Below are 16,634 nucleotides of genomic sequence, written 5' to 3'. Positions count from 1 at the left end.
CCCGACTTGAAACCTCAAGAAGAACCAGGTCTCCCAGATTCCGTCGCAAAGAGATACAGACCGCACGCAACACCACCAAAATTGCAGTTGTTACCATTGAGTGCCAACTCTCTGTAGGAGAAACAAACCTTCTCTCCAAAAGTCTAAATTTTTGCCCTAAACCACGGCAAGTTAACGCTCAGAAACGTTCTCTTGACCTAAATATGTTCTATCGACGCTTACGTCTCCGTGAAGTTTTTGCCGACGAAAATGGCAATTACACCACGCAACAAACCAACGACGTGCATTCCAATTTTGAGCCAAAGAGCTCGTGGAATCCGCCCAAGGCCTATTGTGGGCCTCTTGATTAATTTATTTCGGCTATTGAAGAGGATGTTATAAAACAGACCTCTGCCCCAGACTTCCGCGACAATCTCAATAAAACTGAGAGACAGGCTATCAATGAACTCCGGAAGCGCGATGACATTGTCATCAAGCCAGTCGACAAAGGTTCTGCAATTGTCGCGATGGGCAAAGAATTCTACAGAGAGGAAGCCAACAGACTACTCGGCAACCCTCAACACTACAAACTCCTGGATTCTGATCTTACTCAAGAAATCACACAAAACGTGAAAAGAGTCATCCAAAAGATAGTCTCTAACGGTTCCATTGACCGCAAGTTAGACCAAAACCTCCTAGAAAACGACCCGGTCGCTTTTATTTTCTGCCCATAGTATCGGGTAATGGTACAGCGACTGAAAATATTCCAAACTCGTGGATCTTCTCATCCAACCTCTTGTTTTTGCCCTACTGTCCTATGTGCAGGACACTACGGATTTCATCCGGAAAATTGGGGAAATAAAAAATGTTCCCCTATCTACTCTGTTAGTTACCTTGGATGTGTCTTCGTTATACACAAATATCCCTAACCTGCGAAGAGGGCATTTCGGCCTGCAAAAAATCATTCAGACCGAAACGTGGCAAAACCCCCACGAAGAAAGAATTTGCCGAATTGATGCAACTAATCTTGACCAGCAATAATCTGGTATTTGGCAGCAAAAACTACATCCAAATTCATGGCACCGCAATGAGTACCAAAATGGCACCGTCTTTTGCCAGCATCTTTATGGGAAACCCCGAATAGAATTTCTATCTCGACAAAACTTGAAACCACACACGTGGTTACGTTTCATTGACGATATCTTCATGATATGGACCCATGACGGGGCAAATCTAAAACTATTCATTGATGATATAAACTCGTTTCATCAAACTATCAAATTTACTGCAAATTTACTTCCTGGACACCACTGTGACCCTATAAAATGGTTCACTCAAAACAGACTTGTTCAATAAACCCACGAACAAGCACAACTACCTTTTACCAAGCAGTTGCCATCCACGTCACTGTAACAGAAATATTCCGTAAAGTCAAGCGTTGCGCATTTGACGCATTTGCTCCTATGAAGTCGATTTTGATTCCCTGATTTGGAAAGCTCTGCTTGCTTTATGCTGTATCGAATATCAGAAGTTTAGCCTATAGAAGTACAGTAACCTAAGGCTATTTTACTGTAAAAAAACCATTGTATTTCAAACATTTACAGATGCGCCAGTCTTGTACTAACCTGTGTAAAGTATTTGAAATGTTGTAACCGAAGTCGCGAGTCGACATTCTTTCACAGCTCAAGAAACTAATAGTGAACTTTATGTCTGATACACACTGACTCGTGTCACAAAAATAAAAACGCAAATTAGTTAAAAAAATGACTGAAGTGATTACAACATTGGGTATCAAACATATGGTCAAGTCCGTCATGTGTGAACAATTGGTATTTCAGCCAATTTAGGTATTAATTATACATAGACACAGTCACAACTTACATTATATTTTATATATAAATTTTAGTTATATATCAGGAGGGAAAGACAAAGCATTTTATGTCATAAACCATATATGTATATTTAATTATTTTTGGACTCCTGGCAACGGGCCCTATAGGCGACCACAGAGCACTTGCCCTATAGCTGCACCCCATCCTTCTAACCGGTGCTCGTATACCCTGTCCTTGCACCCCTTTGACCCGAATTAAAAATAATGAAACTTGAACGGAAAAGGGAAGGAAAATACGTTGCCATGAGGGGCGGCTCCACCCTCTTTAGAAAGGATTGGTAAAAGGGGAATAAGTACATGAACAATAAATTAATAGTTAATTCCATTGAAAAGTGACTCGCTGAACATCGGCCGTCAAAGCAAAAACAATTTTTTTTTTCTAATTCACGTCAGTTTATTGCTTTCCAGCGTACTGTACTCCAGAATTGACTATCCTGCTTCTTGTTCCGAACGGCTCCCAACGAAATGCCAAAAACTCGGCAACGGGCTTGGGTTACCCAGCCCCACTATGGGGCACCTCATCACGACTGACTCGCATTACAACTCGAAACTTTAACTGAAATTGGATTGAATTTGAAGGAAAAAATACTAGCTGTCTGCATGGATCATACTTATCTATACTATTGTGTGACCATATATGCCTACGGGCTCTAGTCAACCAGGAGGGACACTGGTGGGGGGAAGCCTTTTTTTTTTCTTGCCACAGAAAATTAAACATTGCCAGGAAGTTCCTAGCACCATTAATTAATTTCAAACTTCGACAGCAATGTAGGACAAAGAGAACCATATAGGCCTATGCCTGACTATAAGATCATTGAACCATCACGAACAACTCCGAATAATCTTCTATTTGCCGATTCATGACACTGGGAAGTAAGGGGTGGGGGATCGGGGCTTTCCATTTGATCCGCAAGTATAGTGAACGGTCACCACAACAAGGGTGTTTAGCTTGGGACTAGCACAGGGAGACTTGTCAACCTTGTGAACATTTTTTGGGGGGTGAGATGTGGGTGGGGGGGAGTCGGCAAACTAAAACATACAGGGTAAACAGATGGGAGGAAAGAGGTCAAAAAAGAAAGGGTGAAAGACAGATGAAGGGATGGAGGAAGAAAGTAAAGAAAATGTGGAGACGGAGGCTATGGGTAGAGATAGATATGATATGAAAGTACAGAGAAAAGTAAACCAAGAGCAGAAAAATGGAGATCACTGAGATACTGTCAAATACACAAGAAGAATATATACAGTCTAAATACTGGAATTAAATAATGCACCACATATATACAGCTTTATGACATCAAGAATTCAAAGGGGAAGGATATAATGTTTCAAGGATGCTGGAAAATAAGACACAACAGAAGATGATTATGGTTTCTGATCTATTAGGCTTCTTCTCTCTACTGCTACCAGGATGCAAGAGACCACAGGGACTGACACAATTCTTTAACTGTTATCTTGGCAGGAAATTAATACACCAGTGCATGAGAGAAGGTGAGAGACAACACTGATTGATCGTGTCTATAGGGGTGTTTAATATATATGTGATTCAAGAAGATAGACGTAAAGTGTAGCATTGTTTGAACACTTCAAAGGGGACCCCCTCCCCTCCCCACCCCACACCCTCCCCCACATTCAAATCATATCCCTTCCTGGCAACGGAAATGAACACCAGTATAAATAAACCTATACAGATATTTATACACGTTGTGCATGTAGGCCTATATATATATATATATATATATGTATTGTGAACATCCTTATTTGATCTACTCCGAAACGGCTGTGTTATTTCATTTAAATTACGTATTGGAGTTTATATTTCACGGATGTTGGACTTTATTATATTCATATGCCACTTGTGAGTATTCTTTGAACCAATTTGACATTGTTTTCGCCCACTTTACGGCGACTTGAAACCCTTTTGCCTCTGGGCTGTCAAGCCTAAGTTGTCTTGGATACTTACATCAGTTCTGCGAAACTTATTTCTGTGTGTGGTGCACACGTTAACTATGTCTACCTCCATTGCCGAGTGCACAGTGTGCAACTGCATGCAGGCAAACCTATTGTGTTGTTTTCTTTGCCAATCATCAGTGCATGCATTTGATTGTGGAGACAAGAAGAAGCTATGCACATCATCATTGTATAATATGATGGACAATGCATCTAAACTCTACCCAAATTTTTTCTACATCTGTAACTCTTGTAAATCAAACAAAGAGGTTAGTGTCAACTCCCCTGATCAATCGCGAATGTGCGATATAGAAAAGAAAGTCGATCGCCTGGAGCTCAACCTGAATGAAATTAAGAATCTCATCGAATCTAAAGGCCAATCTCAGCAATCAGCTGAACAAGCCAAAGGATCTATTCATGCTAGCGTTCCGACTGCCCCTGTCATTGGCGAGTGTTGGTCAAATGAGGAGAAAATGGTCGAAATAAGGAAGGCTCGTGTAAGCAAATCCGCACTGGTTATTCCAAAATCTCCTATTGACACCACCACACTTGAGAAAACTATTGTTGACAGCAATGTCCAAATTAGCAAATCTTTCAAAAACAAATCAGGCGAAACCATTATTGTGTGACTCAGCTTCATCACGTGACAAACTATCTACTGCCATCACTAACAACCTGCCCAAAATTGGAACAATTAAAAAAGCTGGTACCATGCTGCCAACGATTGCAGTTGTCGGGTTTTCTGCGTCCTTTGCTGATGACCCTTTGCCTGTTCTACTTCAACAAAATCGTTGGTTGGAAGAATATTTTGAAATCAATACTCTTGGAGATCATATTACTCATCTTGTTTCAAAGCCGTTGAGAAATGATGAAACCGTCTTTCAAGCCATATTCAATGTGTCCCCATCACTTCGTGACTTCATGAAAAAACATGGTGATCGTATCATCTTGGGTATGAACTCCTGCAAAATTTATGATAGATTCCATGTCAAGCGATGTAGCATATGTCAACTGTTTGGACACTATCATAAAGAATGCTCTAACAAAACCACCCCTTCTTGTGCCATCTGTGCAAATGACCACGAAACCAGGCTATGCAAAATCTCCTTTGACGAGACAGATAAACATTCTTGCATTAATTGCAAACGTGGCAACTCTGGAACTCGCGCAAATCACATGGCATCATCTATAACCTGTCCTCAGTACGTCGATGCGCAGAACAAAGTTAAACGACTGATTGCTCGTTTAAACTAGACATTAGTTTCCAGGACGGCAATACTAAGACTTGTCGGCAATCACAAAGGAAATTTATATTGGAGACTGCTAATGTTCGCTCAGCTCGAAATAAAACTTCTTTAATCGTTGATCATATAATTCATTCTGGCACTGACTTATGCTGTTTAACTGAAACTTGGCTTAAGTCAAGTGATACTGTTTCCGAAGCTGCCTTAGCGCCTGAGGGTTATTATTACCTTGGAGTTCCTCGACCGCAGGATAGAATTGGTGGTGGGACTGGTTTAATTGTTCGAGCCTCAATTAAGACCAACCTCTTGCATTCTGATGAAAAGTCGTCTTTTGAATATTCTGAATGGCTGGTTGCTATTGACAATCTCAGAGTTCGTTTAATAATAATCTACCGTCCTCCATATTCAGAAGCCCACCCGGTCACCATTTCAACTTTTTTCCGAGAATTCAGTGACCTCCTTGAAAACTGTGTGCTTTGTCCTGAAAAACTTATTCTTATTGGCGACTTTAATATTCATGTGGATAATCACACTAGTACTGATGCGACTAAATTTACTGATATTATGAATACGTTTAGTCTCCAGCAACATGTCTCCATTCCAACTCACGACTCCGGACACACGCTTGATTTAATCATCACACGATCCACTAACGATATCGTGTTATCATCTCCACAAGCTGCTTTAAAAGTGTCTGATCATTGGTCAATTAGATGTTATCTTAACCTTCCTATTACCAAACATTCAACCAAAGAAATTAAATACCGGAAATATCGAAGTATTCATATTGATCAATTTTGTACAGATATTTTGCAATCCTCATTATGCACAACTGAATGGCTTGACTTAGAGAGTTTAATTGAATGCTATGATCGTACTTTAACATCTGTCCTTGATATCCACCCACCAGTTCTGACCAGAGTAATTACCGTTAGGCCAACAGTACCTTGGTTCTCCGATCATTTGAAAATTTTACGTTCCGCTTGTCGAAAGGCTGAGAGAGTTTTCCGCAAATCTGGTCTTGAAACTCACAGACGGGTCCATCGCTCTTTGCGGAATGAGTATTCATTCCATCTGGACTATGCTAAAAAGTCCTTTTATACATCAACCATCCGGGACTGTGAAGGCGACACCAGGAAACTGTTCACTGTTGTAAAGTCATTGTGTAATAAAAAGCAAGTTGTTACTTATCCGCCACACCAGAATACTGTGGAACTTGTTAATGACTTCGGACAATTTTTTATATCTAAAATTGATAAAATTAATGCTAACATTGATTCCATTGCTACTGGTCCTTTTGAACCTTATGTTCAACAGCATTTCCAATCGAAGTTGACTGGGTTCAAGCCAGTTTCTAACGATGAAGTTCGCACAATTATCAAATCCTCTAATACGGCTACCTGCAATCTTGACCCAATACCCACTTGGTTACTTAGAAAGTGTCTTGACCCCCTTTTGCCTGTATTGACTACCATGATAAATCTTTCACTTAAAAATGGTAATGTTCCTGACAAATGGAAGATTGCTACCGTTACTCCATTGTTAAAGAAAGCAGGTTTGGACCCTATCTATTCTAATTATAGACCAATAAGTAATTTGAGTTATGTTTCTAAGTTAGTTGAACGTGCTGTAGTTAATGAGATTGTCTCACATTGTTCATCACATGCTCCTTTTCCTGATTGCCAATCTGCGTACAGGCAAAATCACTTTACAGAAACTGCACTTATGAAAATTCATAGTGATATATTGATGAATATGGACCAACAACAATGCACTCTTTTAATCCTGTTGGATTTGAGTGCAGCGTTCGATACTGTTAACCATGATATTCTTATAAACATATTGCGTACCCAATTTGGTATTGTTAATAATGCACAAAAATGGATTGGTAATTATCTGTCTTTCAGAAAACAGCATATATCTATAGAAAATATCTCATCGAAAGATTTCTCTTTGAATTGTAGTGTACCACAGGGCAGCTGTCTCGGTCCTGTTCTTTTTCTTTGTTATGTTTCTCAGTTGTTTACCATTGTCTCTAAACACCTTCCTAACGCACATAGTTATGCTGATGATACACAATTATATTTATCTTTCAATGCTGGTTCTCTGTTATCTGAGGAACGGGCTGTTCTGGCAATGCAATCACTTATATTCGAAATAAGACATTGGATGATCAGCAATAGGCTAATGATCAATGATTCTAAGACTGAGTTTCTTTTAATTGGGACTCGCCAACAAGTTGCTAAGACTCGGGTTCAGTTGATAAAAGTAGGTAACGTGGATATTAAGCCATGTGATAGTGCAAAAAATCTTTGGGTTTATCTTGACAGCAACATGTCAATGGACATTCATATTGGAAAAGTTTGCTCAAGGGCATACCATGGACTCTATAATATTCGTCAGATCAGAAAATTCCTGGATGAGGACTGTACTAAAACTCTTATTAATGCTTTTGTAATTAGTCACATCGACTACTGTAATGCACTCTTGATTGGTTTACCTGATTATAAGCTTCGTAGAGTTCAAATGGTACTTAATGGAGCGGCTCGTTTGATTTACGCTCTTCCTAAATTTTGTCATATTACTTTTACTTTACATTCTCTTCATTGGTTACCTGTACAGCAACGCATTGAATTTAAACTAATCTTGCAAGTATTTAAATGTTTAAAAGGTCTTGCACCTAAGTATTTATGTGATATGATCTCGGTGAAGTCTAGTTGTTACTCTTTGCGCTCACATTCTCGAATCACACTGCATGTTCCTTGTATCAATCATAATACATTATTATTATTATTATTATTATTATTATTATTATTATATACAATAATACAAAGCTGGCCATTCTCTGATGGTTACTCCTTGGTTGAATTTCCCCAACCTTGCCCACCTGACTTAGAGGGTGGCCAAGCTCCTGATTCACAGTCATAGCTACTATCGAACAAAATGGACGAAAGCAATTTATCTCAATCTGGTGATGCAGATGTATCAATAGCTCCTAATCCAACGTTTGTGAATGTCGCACAACCTGTCAACAAAAGTCTGGGAAAAGTGCTTGCCCCTGCCATATGTATGATCTCTTTTGTTCAGGATCATGTAAATGTGGCAATGTGTATTCGTACAGTCTGAGGTTTCTCTCCAATGCTGCTCCATATCTAATCCTACTGGTGACATTGGACAGAACATTGGCAGATGGCTTCTTGAGAGGTGTTGAAGTAACTGGATCAGAAGTATCTGTAGAGATAACATAAAACAATAATTACTAGATTGCAAGTATCCTGCTACAGCTTCTATGGCTGTGACTAAAAATATACTTTTGTTTAGAACTTATCACACTTATGCAGCACTGGAAACTGATATTTCAATTTAAATGGTGTCATTGAGTTTAGAGGACATTGAAGTAGAAGATATCGAAGTTACAAGTATGTTGGTGAAACCAAGACCACCCTCAAGAAGCAGTTCTAATCACAGGTCAATACCATGAAAATGGAGACTCCATTAGGGGAACACTTTCAGCTCCCCAATCATACCATTAAAGACATGTCCCAACAGGTAACTGAATTCATAGACTAACCATCTCAGACATAGTACACCACAGCAGAGATAGCGAGAGCGGACGGAATACTCTAGCACCATTCAACTGAATGGGCTTAATATACAGGAAGGACATGACTAACTTTATCCTGCTCCATCTCTGTATTCTGTTATAGTATATTCGCCCTCTCTCCTTACTTAATCCTCGCTTTGTACTCCACAGTTTATCTAAATACCTCTGCTTTCACTGACTCATTTTGTTCAATACACCATTAACTTCTTTCTTTGTGTTCACCATGTCTTCTCTGTTCCAGGCTCTATTGTGTCTCTTGAATTTCCTGTTACTAGTCAGTTTGCCTCTAAAGAAGATTCTGATAATATCAGGTCCACTTACTTTTATAAATTCTCATACACATGCATGCTTTTTAGTGGATGAGCAATATGCTACCATTTTTTTCTTTTCTTTTGGAATTAATAAGAATGAAATTGTATTATTTTTCTGATCACATCAGATCAGATATAAGATTATAATATATAATTCATGCAAGGATAAACATATAAATTTACCTTCTCCTTTCTGAGTGTCAACTGATCTTTCTGTGGTGACAGCTGCTGAGAATGCCTCTGTTTGACTTTCGGCATCTTTCCGGAAAAGATGCATTTGAAACCTGTTCAATGAAACAAAAAAATTGTCCGTAAATCATATAACTGAAATAGTAATTTTACTGTACACCCCAAGCTTAATTGTATGCATAATGAATCTGGTAATGACCAAATCATTACAAACATACATGTTTTTATCATACCTACCCAAGAAAAAATATGAAAGAGAAAAGTAACAAACAAACACTTAGGCAGATTTTAATAATAACATATTGTTAACCCACATTGATTTAAACCCAGATAAGGATGAGATATTCTTTCATACTCTTCTTCAACATATCCATAAACTGTGGTACCTTACAAGAATTGTAAGGATAATTTTGTGTTGACTTCCTGTCTTAGTGAACTGATTGGTTTCATATCGCTAAAAGATGTCCAGTCTTTTGATCGAAGTTTGATGTACACTCATTATTTACCTACTGTGTAAGCTTCCTGTTTATGTGAGCAGTTGGTTCCATGGGTGAGAACTTGAGATGCTAGCTTACTCCATGACATAAGCCCACCATTGTGAAAAATTCCTGTTTACATGTATAGCTTGATTTCAGACTACCATTAACACTAGATTACACTCCACAAGAGATAGTTTTGGCCACCAAATTTAATTGATATTATCATTTTTGAACACTAAACATCAGATCATTCACAAGAAGCTGAACAAAAACAAGCATAGTACTGACTATATCTACAAAATATAATAACTTAGCACAGCATCATAAAGTATGAGCATCAGGCCTACACAAAAAACTGGTACTTTCTTACCTCCAGGCATGGCTATATAAAGGTTTATATAGGTATAGCTATATGTACTAATATGCTCCATCAATTTGTGAGGCTAATTTACCTAATTTCTTGCATAGCAGTTGGGTTCCTTCAAAAATCCCAAACACAGATATGTATAGCACATGATTGCTGGAATATTGGACAGACAGTCAGTAGATAACAGTATAACACCCTGTTGCCCAAATGAACCATTAAAACTTGATTGCATATACAGTGTGCTACAGTAGCTGTGGCTGACCTTAGAAAAACCTAAGGTCTAGTTGCATACGCAGCGGTGTGAAAACATGTCAATCAGTTAAGAGTGATTCTAAAGTATTTATGTAGATGCATTATTTTTATAGGAAAAATTGCAGGTCCATGTGGTTGTACTTGTAGCACAGTAGGCCTTCCTCACTGGTGCATATTACAAAATTAAGGAAAACAGTTACTATGAACACTAAATTCAGATACTTATTACTAATACTATAGGCCTTAGTCCTATGTTATATGCCTAGTTAATTATGACTGGGCATAGGCGAGGCTTCATACTTAATACTTTTCTTTCCAATGCTCATTCACAAGAATTATTCTTCAAACAAGGACAGCTGATAACAATTTAGAACCTGGAGGGGGTGGAGATGAACAGATCGCCTAGGCCTAGTGGTTAGAAAATATATTTACATCAATTTGTTGAGGCAAAAACAGTTTATTTTTTGGTGATGAGAAGGCCCAGCTTTCCATGGCATAAATACGAGGAGTGAAACTAAAGACCCCCAGTCCCTGTCAGTCTTCTTTAGGAAGGATATTTTAATTTTTAACTGTATACAGAACAAAGTGGCTATTCTTAGGACTAGTCGTAAGAATAATTTCCGACTACGCATGTGCAGTTGCTATTTTTATGACCAGGAGTACTATTTTTACGACGAGGACTAACAATAATTTCCGGTTAGGGTTAGGATTAAGGTTTAGGGTTATGTTTAGGGTTAGGGTTACCCCTACTACAGTACATGCGCAGTTGCTTTATCATACTGCGCTTGAATTCGCCTTTGTCGTAAGAATAGTTTATAAATAATTGTTACGACTAGTTGTAAGAATAGCCACGGCCTATACAGTATCTTCATGACAAGCATTCACAAACAGTGATGATGATGACTCAGTAATACCACTTACTGCTATTTTGTGCTAGGATAAGTATGATAAGGTTAGCATACGCTAGGTCCATTGGAAAAATAATGAATGATAGGCCTAGTTACAAAGCCTAGGCTCATCAAATCATGTATGTTACAAATACAATAGCATAGACACTGCGAAGTTCGAACACCTAAGCCTTAAAATACCCCCAAAACTATCATTTTATTGACAAATATGTACATACTTACTTGCGCACGGGTCATTTTGGAGAGGAAATAACTGTAGCTTTCTAGTTTTTAGTGATATTGGCTTTTGCTTGTAGGTTATTATGGTGAAATCGTGTATTTCTTAGGGGTGTCCGAACTTCGCAGTATTCTGTACTTCGCAATACTGACAGTTACCTAGGACAATACCCTGTACTGTGGTACTACTATGTAGGCTATGTACTAGTATTACCATATAAAGTTTTAGCCTAGCTTAGCAAATCATTACCTTTTTGTGTGATCCTGAAGCAAATGTTCTGCGAAATCTGCGTTGCTAACAAAAGTCAAATCATGGACATACATAGGAACGTAGAAGATAGATCTTCGTGGCATCTCTTCGTCGCTATTGCTCCTTTGCACTGCTGTTTTTGCCAGGTCCATGCAACAAAGGCCTTCCTCCACTTGAACCTACGCTCGTTCCAGGATAAGGCCGTTTTCTTTCGCTCGATTCTCCTTGCCCTGATCCCTTTTCCATTATTGTCACTATACTCTAGTCTAATCGAATGTATTTGTACGAAAATCGTACAGTATTCTTTACTCAATAGGCACACAAACAACAAACTATCGCGTACGAAAATCCTTTGCGGTAAACAGTACAGTAATCTGAATTGCTGTGTTATAACATTATGTGTGCATCGGTACGGGCTTGTTACGCATACGCTTGCCTGTGCTATTCACTGATCTAAATTTGCCACCGAGGTCACGTGAGTTTTCGGGTTTCCAGTAAACCTCGCTGAAACCTCGATAATGCCAGCGCCCTCAAAAAATAGTCTATGAGCGATATCGCCTTTAAAATCTTCATCAAGTAACACAGATTTTGTGTTATTTATACAGCATGCAATTGAAACCAACAGATTTTAATTAATTGTCAAGATGGACGGACAACTTATCGACATGCTTCTTGCATATGCGTTTGAATAGTGACTGTTAAGACGAGTATATATCACAGACAAGCAAATGACATTTAATACGTTCCATATGGTATAGTTATGTAGTAACGTAATCTCCTTGAACTAATTACGAAATAAAGGCAGGTTTAATAAAGATTTATGGCGGGTTTTCTCGCCCTGTCAACATCCACGACAAATCACAGCCAAATCTACCGCGGCTGACCATTTTAACCTTCTTTGGGACAAACTTGATTCTTTGTAATCGGATTAGTTAAGTTATTGGATCCTTAAGTTAGTGACGCAAAAGTATACCGGTTGAAGAATATGTTTTGAAACCATAATGGTATTCCTGCACAATTTTGTGATGTAATTCCTCACACGTAATCGATCGGTTGAACAACAGCAATTCAAATCATTGTGCACAGATCGGACATTTCTAACCCATCTAGCACGTTTTCTCTTCTTCCATATGCTGACTGACCTTCGACCTCGGTAGAAATATATAGTTGACTACTATTTTACACTACATGATACATCACACACAGGCAAGTAGCATTGCAAGGAAATTGAAGTTTCAGAGGGCACCAAAATTTTAAGGATAGTATCGACAATTTACTGAGGGGGAACAATACTTGTGTCCTGTAACTTGTACAGTGATAGCTCCCTGTATAACCCGATCCCTCTGCGCAGTTTATTTTCTGCTTCCTTAAAATTAAATGATACTTTGTACTATTTTAATCCATGCATTTGTTCAATGACACTATAAATTTGTACCTCCATCTGTTTATTTTACCTCTCTCCCTTTTTCGCTTTAAATTCGCCTATGATGTAGAACCTGCTAGGGTCGAAGACTCATACATACCCTCTTAATTGTATTAAATTACGTATAACCCGATATCTAGCGGTTTACAGATACACATTAAAATTGTTAAGACGAAATTATGAAGAAACCACACACACACGCACGAAGGAAAAATGAACAGTAACACACAATCTAAGCACAGTAATGCATGGATTGTTATGAGTTTTCCATGGTCGAGTATATCTAGTAACACTATACTAAAATACAACGGAACAATGCAGCTATAATGTTGAATCATTCAGTGACACGGGTAACCTTTACGTCTTTCACTTGTTTCACATACTCGCATATATATATATCCCCATCACGGAAGCAATAATCGATATAGGCCAACATTAATGCAGACGTACATAAGTTATAGTCTGGTTAGAGAAATAGTATGAAAACATACTGTAAAAACATATAGTTTTCAGTTGTTGCGGTTCTCACGTAGGCCTATATATAAATTCGATATGGACAACATTACTGCAGACGTACATAAGTTATAGTCTGGTGAGTCGTAAAACTTACACACTACTGAAATAACTGGCGGGGGGGGGGTTGGAGTTGGGAGCGGGACTCCAAATTCAAAGGGCAATGGGAGATGCGACTTTGGTTTCAGTGGGTAAATCATACAATGCTCTCAAAGGGAAACATGCAAAATGGACTGTTTGTGCATTACTTACCACAAACTGCAGTATTTGAATATTTCGTCAGCAAAAAAACACCTGCTAAATTATATTTTTCTGAATTAATTCCTCGCCAAAAAGACATTTGACATAACAAAAGGGCACTTTTCATCGCAAAACCGGGAAAAATCCTTTTTTATGAACAATAACAGCAACACTCCTAATTTATGAAAAGGGGCACCTTTGAAGATTTCACAAAATTATGTTTGTCGGGTTACAAAGGTTAAAATTTGCAAGTACAACGACATAGATGTCCTAGGTTGGCTTGTTCTCTTTTCAAATCTTATATAAACGCACATGTACTCAAATTACTAATGTATATGCACGGCTAACATTCAAGCTGTACGGTGCGTCCCAACTTTTGTTCATTGCATGACAGATTAAGCTTTCTGATACAGATGTAAATAGCAATGTTGTCATTCCTATTAAAAATTTATTCTCACCTTGTCTACTCAACATAAAACACAATAAATTTTCAAGATCGATTTTGGAATCAAATGCTAACCACATGACTCCCTTCACAAACGTAAAATATTGAAAATAACCCAACTACATCATTGCAAGGGTGTGAAAGTCACCATACAGTCAAAGTAAATTTATTTGCTGCATGAAACGTGCAAATATACTTTTTAAGAAAAGTCACCCAAGAAAGAACCTGGGTACGAAAAACCAAACAACCGAACGATTGCTCCGCTCTCAACCCCAATCCCCTTCCATGGAGACTGAAACTGTGTGGTCATCGTCATGTGTGTATCACGATTCCCCTCGAATAGGGAACATATACTACATGTGATCTTAGCCAAAAGGCCGAGAAACGTGCAATTATTCACATATATAATCTAAAACACAAAGTTGTTACAAATGTGATTAAAATGTTTACAAATCTTAAGCAAATTAAGCAAGCTGCATGATATGGAAATTCCGAAACCTAAACTTGGCGTGAGCCGCAGAAAAATGTTTTTGTTTTACATTACCTTGAGCACGTAAAATAAGACATGAAATGAAGCTAACTAATAACGGTTGATGCAACGTTGAGCTCATTTTCGATGTTATAAGAAAATTAAATTTTTGTAGTCCTGTGAATTACTGTGAATAGCTGCAAATACAGCTTTGATGTTAAATGGAGATTGAACCAGCCGATTGTGAGCTTCCAAGCACTGTGAATGTGTTTTAAATCATGGTCACCAATTTCCGTGTGTACTGTTCTACCCGCAAATCAAACTTCCTTAAGGTCATTGGCAACTTATTCATAGCTAGAAAGAACACACTCTTCCTGGAAAATATTGAATGTCAAAGTTATTGATAAGTATTGTAGGTAACTGTTCGTATTACATCTGTATAAGTAATTAAATTAGTTGATCCTGGAAAATGTAACACACAGTATAAAATATGTGAAGATAAAATAAATTAAGAGTCATTTCAAACCACTTTCCTGTACACCAAGTACCATTTCTCCTGCTTAAACAGAAAGCTTGACCAAACAATCACTTACTTCTTGTGGTTTCGATACGTGGCAATGTTGGCGTCGGGTTCTGAGAGCTTGTTAAATTAGTTGATCCTGGAAAATATAACAAACAGTTTGAAATATGTGAAGGTAAAATATATTAAGAGTCATTTCAAACCACTTTGGTTTCCAGTAAGTAACTATTTCTCCCGGTAAAACAGAAATCTTGACCAAACAATCACTTTCTTCTTGTGGTCTCGATACGTGGCAATGTTGGCGTCGGGTTCTGAGAACTTGTTAAATTAGTTGATCCTGGAAAATATAACAAACAGTTTGAAATATGTGAAGATAAAATAAATTAAGAGTCACTTCAAACCACTTTGGTTTCCACCAAGTAACTATTTCTCAGGCTTAAACAGAAAGCTTGACCAAACAATCACTTTCTTCTTGTGGTCTCGATACGTGGCAAAATTGTCGTAGTTTTTAATGTTGGCCATGTTAAAGTAGCTGGAAAATATAATAAACACATGGGCCGATACACTTTGCTGTTTGTATTTAAATCGGCCAGAGGATGCACATCAAACAAGATGCAAAGAAACCATAATAAATTTCTATGAAAGAAACCTAAAGGCTATTTGGTATATTGTTTTGCGTTTTCGTGGCTATTTGGTATAGTATTTTGCGTTTTCAAGGCTATTTGGTATAGTTTATTGCGTTGTCGAGGCTACAATTTTTTATTTAACTGCTTATTTGGATAAGAAGAATCTTTGAACAAAGCAGTGGAGTAAATTTGTTGGGACGTAAAAAAAAAACATAACATGAATGAAACCATCTGTAGTATACGTTGAAGCTATTTTTTCTTGATTTTTACATTGAAAGCATTTATGCAGTCAAGATTACTGTGAATTTACTTGACAAACCAAAATATATACAGGAAATCCATCCTTACACTTGCAATGGGTTACACTGATCGCAACAAATCTGTTATTATTAGGGTAGCATGGTTGCGTGATAAACAGAAATGATGAGTAGGTATATGTTCATCCAAGAACAAGTTTCACGAGTGAGTGGGTCCAGGGTACCGAGAGTTCATGAGTGAGTGGGTCCAGTGTACCGAGAGTTCATGAGTGAGTGGGTCCAGTGTACCGAGAGTTCACGAGTGAGTGGGTCCAGTGTACCGAGAGTTCACGAGTGAGCGGGTCCAGTGAACCGAAAGTTCACGAGTGAGCGGGTCCAGTGTACCGAGAGTTCATGAGTGAGTGGGTCCAGTGTACCGATAGTTCACGAGTGAGCGGGTCCAGCGTACCGAGAGTTCATGAGTGAGTGGGTCCAGTGTACCGAGAGTTCACGAGTGAGTGGGTC

At 38.3% G+C, this 16,634-nt stretch overlaps 1 protein-coding gene across 2 annotated transcripts in view; it reads right to left on the bottom strand.

Annotated features, from left to right (window-relative positions):
- Positions 1 to 7,481: 7,481 nt before the first annotated feature.
- The window catches only part of LOC139980549 (uncharacterized), a 30,778-nt gene continuing 21,625 nt past the window's right edge, over positions 7,482 to 16,634 (bottom strand). The window contains exons 2-4 of one of the 2 annotated variants that reach the window (XM_071992273.1): positions 11,638 to 12,962; positions 9,160 to 9,260; positions 7,482 to 8,292 (exon numbers count right to left, since the gene is read on the bottom strand). In XM_071992273.1, the coding sequence (XP_071848374.1) occupies positions 8,090 to 8,292; positions 9,160 to 9,260; positions 11,638 to 11,789 (456 nt within the window). In that variant the 5' untranslated portion in view covers positions 11,790 to 12,962 and the 3' untranslated portion in view covers positions 7,482 to 8,089. Of the gene's footprint in view, positions 8,293 to 9,159; positions 9,261 to 11,637; positions 14,797 to 16,634 lie in introns of those variants that run through there. The other variant, XM_071992272.1, reaches the window with a different exon arrangement.

Source organism: Apostichopus japonicus, chromosome 15 (assembly GCF_037975245.1).
Source record: "Apostichopus japonicus isolate 1M-3 chromosome 15, ASM3797524v1, whole genome shotgun sequence".
In the NCBI taxonomy this organism is placed as follows: domain Eukaryota; kingdom Metazoa; phylum Echinodermata; class Holothuroidea; order Aspidochirotida; family Stichopodidae; genus Apostichopus; species Apostichopus japonicus.
This window is presented reverse-complemented; position numbering and strand designations above follow the sequence as displayed.